The following is a 6,172-nucleotide window of genomic DNA, read 5'->3' on the forward strand; positions in this document are numbered from 1 at the left end:
CTGGGATTTACACAGCTCTGCCAGACAGCACAGCCAAGCAGACAAGACTACTTACAGTTAGGAAATACAGTGGTGTCCTCTGTCCACCCCCAACCTTCTGATTGGATGGTGAAACAACAGCAGCAGACTGATTAGGTCATCTCTTTGCTCTCTTCTCCTATCAGTATGTTCTATGTTGGTACATGTGCATGCAGCACACCTGATTGGCTCTCGGTTCTGCCCCTTCTTCTTCCAGTGCTGCTGCATAGTAAGAGGCTGATACCAAATCAATTTCAGGCACTTCCACTAGTGGCATTAAAAAACACACATTTCCAGATGTATTAACCCCTTCCTGTCGGATGTATGTATATACCGTATTTTTCGCTCCATAAGACGCACTTTTTCCCCCCCCAAAAAAGGGGGGTAAATGTCAGTGCGTCTTATGGAGCGAACGTAAAGCGGCCGGTCCGGTATTTCTGCCGCCACCATGTCAGAATATCGGGCCGGCCGCTCAGCTCTTCTCTCCTGCAGGACCTTACCTATTCCTCGCTCCAGCGCTGCAGTCTTCCCGCGGCGGCTTCTGTGACAGCCGGGTGCCCACTGCGCATGCGCGAGAAGCGCCGTGCTTTGTGAATGGTCCGGTGTCTTCTGGGACTCATGGCAGGTCCGAGAAGGCTCTGGGCCATTCACAAAGCGCAGCACTTCTTGCGCATGCGCAGTGGGCACCCGGCTGTCACAGAAGCCGCCGCGGGAAGAAGAAGGAAGGACAACTCCGCGGAAGTGGGAGCGGGTACCTGTCAAATTCAGATACCCGCTCCCCCTCCCTCCCCAAAGGTATGCAGTCTCTGGTAATCTCCTTTACTGTCTGCAGTCTCTGGTCTTCTGTGCTATGTCCACAGTCTCTGGTCATTCCCTGTACTGTGTCCGCAGTCTCTGGTCATTCCCTGTACTATGTCCGCAGTCTCTGGTCATCTCCTGTACTGTGTCCGCAGTCTCTGGTCATCTCCTGCACTGTGTCCGCAGTCTCTGGTCATTCCCTGTACTATGTCCGCAGTCTCTGGTCATCTCCTGTACTGTGTCCGCAGTCTCTGGTCATTCCCTGTACTATGTCCGCAGTCTCTGGTCATCTCCTGTACTATGTCCGCAGTCTCTGGTCATCTCCTGCACTGTGTCCGCAGTCTCTGGTCATCTCCTGTACTGTGTCCGCAGTCTCTGGTCATCTCCTGTACTATGTCCGCAGTCTCTGGTCATCTCCTGTACTATGTCCGCAGTCTCTGGTCATCTCCTGTACTATGTCCGCAGTCTCTGGTCATCTCCTGTTCTATGTCCGCAGTCTCTGGTCATCTCCTTCACTGTTTCCGCAGTCTCTGGTCATCTCCTTCACTGTGTCCGCAGTCTCTGGTCATCTCCTGTACTGTGTCCGCAGTCTCTGGTCATCTCCTGTACTATGTCCGCAGTCTCTAGTGATCTCCTTCACTGTGTCCGCAGTCTCTGGTAATCTCCTGTACTATGTCCGCAGTCTCTGGTCATCTCCTGTACTATGTCCGCAGTCTCTGGTCATCTCCTGTACTATGTCCGCAGTCTCTAGTGATCTCCTTCACTGTGTCCGCAGTCTCTGGTCATCTCCTGTACTATGTCCGCAGTCTCTGGTCATCTCCTGTACTGTGTCCGCAGTCTCTGGTCATCTCCTGTACTGTGTCCGCAGTCTCTGGTCATCTCCTGTACTGTGTCCGCAGTCTCTGGTCATCTCCTGTACTGTGTCCGCAGTCTCTGGTCATCTCCTGTACTATGTCCGCAGTCTCTGGTCATCTCCTGTACTATGTCCGCAGTCTCTAGTGATCTCCTTCACTGTGTCCGCAGTCTCTGGTAATCTCCTGTACTATGTCCGCAGTCTCTGGTCATCTCCTGTACTATGTCCGCAGTCTCTGGTCATCTCCTGTACTATGTCCGCAGTCTCTGGTCATCTCCTGTACTATGTCCGCAGTCTCTGGTCATCCCCTGTACTGTGTCCGCAGTCTCTGGTCATCTCCTGTACTATGTCCGCAGTCTCTGGTCATCCCCTGTACTGTGTCCGCAGTCTCTGGTCATCTCCTGTACTGTGTCTGCAGTCTCTGGTCGTCTCCTGTACTGTGTCTGCAGTCTCTTGTCGTCCCCTGTACTGTGTCCGCAGTCTCTGGTCATCTCCTGTACTGTGTCCGCAGTCTCTGGTCATCCCCTGTACTGTGTCCGCAGTCCTTGATCATCCCCTGTACTGTGTCTGCAGTCTCTGGTCATCTCCTGTCCTATATCCGCAGTCTCTGGTCATCCCCTGTACTGTGTCTGCAGTCTCTGGTCATCCCCTGTACTATGTCTGCAGTCTCTGGTCATCTCCTGTCCTATGTCCGCAGTCTCTGGTCATCCCTTGTACTGTGTCTGCAGTCCATTGGTTCAGAATATTTTTTTTCTTGTTTTTCTCCTCTAAAACCTAGGTGCGTCTTATGGAGCGAAAAATACGGTATGTGGCAGCACAGAGATTGGCCGTATTCTGTGCCTCCACGTATACACATACCTGTTTTGTGTTGGCAGCATGCCCCCAGCACTCTGACAGCACCGTCACTGACAATTGGAAGCTGGTAGGATGGGCTTCCAATTATCTAATCATCCAATCACAGTGATCACATGGTGCGGAAGCTGAGCAAGCAGGTAACGATGCTCCGGTGTTGCGATCTCTTAAAAGGCTGGGAAGAAGGGGTTAATGAATAGAGAGTTGCATTCATTTGTGTCTATTATATCTGTCTGGAGATTAGTCCAAAGATGTACAGTTTTTATTCAACTGTGTGTGGCAAAATATCCTAAAAATCCAGAGCTATGAACAGGGGATTCTAAGAAGATCCTGGGATTTCCCGCTGTAAACGCATGTGTTCTGTATTGCAGACATCTAGAACTGCATTCACCTGATGCCAAGCATACTGCGGTGCTGCGAGCAAAAGATCCTGCGGCGGCCCAGACCTGGTTCAACGCAATTCACGGGGCGGTGACGGAACTTCTTCCCAAGGTGATGGCCGAAGTCCAAACTCAGCTGGGAAAAAACGGAACCTCTGGAAGTCATGAAATTCGGCACATGGGCTGGCTAGCAGAAAAGGTCAGTTTGTTGTGTCTTTGGCTTTATATTGTTTATCTCACGAGCTAAATGACCACAAAAATGTCTCATCTGAAGTCCCTTTAACCCTTTTCCGCCTACTCCGGTGTCCTTGTACAAAGTTCTGAGTGCCTGGGGGGCGGGAAGATTTTCGATCATGTGACTACTGTGTTTGGCTGTCATAGTGGTCACATGATCAGGAGTCGTTCCACCGGCTATGGATTATTAGTGAGGGCCGAGAGCTGTCTGTGACAGCCCAGTGTCTGTGCTGGGAGCTTGCAGTGAGCTTGTTCTCAGCACAGAAACATTGGCTGCCCAACAACGCACATGTGTGGGTGTTAAAGCCTGCCCTTGTGGCTGCAAATGTGTGTTATTTGGGTGACAACAGGTTAAAGTGGAACTTAACCCCCCCAGGTTTAATTTTACTCTAAATCCCCTCCTCCCTTGTGTGCTGGGGGGAACTTAAATAACATACCCAGCCATCAACTGCAGCATTGCCCTGCAGTAATCTGCTGAAAGCGGAACCCACAGGGCCTTGTGCCGCCATCATTGGAGCCAGCTTTCTCTTCCAGGTCCTAGCAAGCAGCTCCCGATGACACTCCACTGCGCATGCACAGCGTATTGTACATAGCCCCAAAGCCACCTGGGACACATGATGTTGGTATCCTAGGGGGCTTCAAGTGGGGTGGGGAGGATGTCATTCTTACCTAAGCGAGGAAGGCAGAAGCATGGGGTGTGTTCTCTGAAAGAAAGAAAGTACAGGAGTTGGACAAAAATATGGAAACACTACATGATTTGCAGGTGTGAAAGTGACGACATGGTTTGCGTTGAAAACGGAAGTGACTTAACATTCTTTTGCTTCCACTGTGCGATGAGACACCTAGCTAACAGGTGGAAAGCCTCACTTCCGTTATTTACTGCGTGCGCAGCTAGTAATATGGAGTCATGTCAGAGCTTACTGAGCTTCAAAGAGGGCAAATTGTTGGTGCCACTTAGCTGGTGCCTCTGTGACTGGATTTGCCAATTTATTTGCTGTGTCACGAGGTACAATATCAAAGGTTATGGCGGCATATACAGTTTCTGGGAAAACGATGTCTGGGCAGCCATACTGTATGTACAAATTTTGGCAGACTATGTGCACCCCATGGTGCAGACATTGTTTCCCGAAGACCGCGCCATTTACCAAGCTGACAATGCTCCGAATTCACACAGCTGGCGTTGTCAAATCACGGTTTGGCGAGGATGCAGACAAAGTCTCACACCTTCCCTGGGCGCCACAGTCGCCGCACCTCCATATCATAGAGCCATTATGGTCAACGAGATTTGGGCTCGTTTTCCACCTCTGGCATCTCTGCGAGAACTGGAGCGATTTGTGTATGAAGAGTAGTATCAGATTCCATTATCCACCACCCAAGACTTATATTTGTCAATTCCCAGGAGAATTCAGACCGTCTTGGGTGCTAAAAGGCAGTCCAACACTATAGGAGCTAATGATTTCGTTCTTTTACCTCGTGTTTCCATAATTTTGTCCAACCCCTGTAACTGGGACTGAAGGTTTGTGTTAAAATCTTAGTAGTTTGACGTCATCGTGTTCTTGCTCTATCTGTTTAATGTGCTGATTGTCTGCTTGTTATTTGGGTCCACTTTAAACTATGATCAGTTACTTAGGCGGAGACCTTTCTCTGCCACCTACTGGAATTTGTCATTTCTGTGCAATGTATGCGATTAAAGAGGGGACTCCGTATGCAGCTTTCATTGAATGTTGCCACTTAACAGCCAGCACTGAACACATCAAATATGCCACAGTCTCCTGGGAAGTGTAATTAGTCGGTTTGTTTGAATTTGGGGTTTTACTGTTACACTTAGGAATCGGGGGAGGCTGAGGATAGGGCCACTGTAGCTGACAAGCCCCCTTTGCCAGTCACACTCCGTGAACAGGGGATTGTGGCAGCTATGCTGTGTCTGAGATCAATGTTAGTGACGCCCACTAATTGGGCATTCGTCGGGGAGGAGCAGAGAAGCTGGAAATTAAGGAACCAAAAAGAGATTTACTTCACATTTCAATACTGTTTCATTGGAGAAGTGAATACAGGCATTTAGACATGCAAGGATGGATCTGTATTTATGTTTTTAATTCCTTCAGGAGTTAATTTTTTAAGGCCCAACACTGGAAACACTTTTTAGTCGGTTATTGTGTACCGAGAATACTATCTCTACAGTCACTGACCTTACATTTTCCAAAATACAATATTTTCCCTAAAGCGGGCCTTTAACGTCTTAAGGGGCCATGCACGGTGCTTACAAGAAGGTGTCCGTTCCGATATTGGGAGCACGTGTAAAGGTAAAGGTACTCTGGGCTCTGATTTGGGTCACGCCGTGTACATCGTTCTCTGGGGAGGTACAGTAGTAAGTGTAGATGGTGAGACGACTTGTTCAGCTGAGCCAATGCAGATTTAATGAGCATCACACTTGTTAGCGTTGGCGGTTGGATTGGCTGGATGTCCGTAAAGACAGATGGATCCAGTGAATGCTTCCTGTTAATATGGAAGATGGACAGTCTAGGTGTTGATAGACATCATTTATGTATTTACTTTTACAGTTATTATTTGCTTTTTATGAACACGTAATTTCCAAAGGTTTTGCCCATTTATAACAGTCCCTGAGCGATTTCTCTGCTCCTTTTTGTTATGTTTCCACAGAAGTTGAAGCGTATCTAAACCTGAGAACAAAATAAGCTGGTAATCATGTTCACTTCCTGTCCTAGGGTGACAACACTCAATGTACTATATCTATTGTAATGTTTGGGGGTTGTTTAGCTCAGGGTAGCGCTCACCAGCAAGTAGAATCCACACCAGAAATTGTTGTTTTAGAGTTTCTTGGCCCACTTTTATTAAAGAAAAAAAAAAGTCCATACAATGTATGTTTGCCACATCAACAGAAGACAACCAATCCAGCCTCCTGGCTTGCACTTGCAACAAAATAGTTCTTCAGCCTCCTGGCTTATGTACAGCAGTTCTGCTCAGGCCTTCCACTATAGACCCTCGTCAGTCCCCCATAGACCACTTCCTCGCCAAC

At 48.6% G+C, this 6,172-nt stretch overlaps 1 protein-coding gene across 1 annotated transcript in view; it reads left to right on the forward strand.

Moving 5' to 3' along the window:
• Positions 1-5,814, forward strand: part of LOC149450387 (beta-1-syntrophin-like) — a 32,045-nt gene extending 26,231 nt beyond the window's left edge. The window contains exons 4-5 of the mRNA XM_089692010.1: positions 2,893-3,100; positions 5,797-5,814. Of these exons, the coding sequence (XP_089548136.1) occupies positions 2,893-3,100; positions 5,797-5,814 (226 nt within the window). The remainder of the gene's footprint in view (positions 1-2,892; positions 3,101-5,796) is intronic.
• Positions 5,815-6,172: the final 358 nt, after the last annotated feature.

The sequence above is a fragment of the Staurois parvus genome, unplaced genomic scaffold, assembly GCF_062004578.1.
Source record: "Staurois parvus isolate SC_StPar_1 unplaced genomic scaffold, SC_StPar_1.0 ptg000575l, whole genome shotgun sequence".
NCBI lineage: Eukaryota > Metazoa > Chordata > Amphibia > Anura > Ranidae > Staurois > Staurois parvus.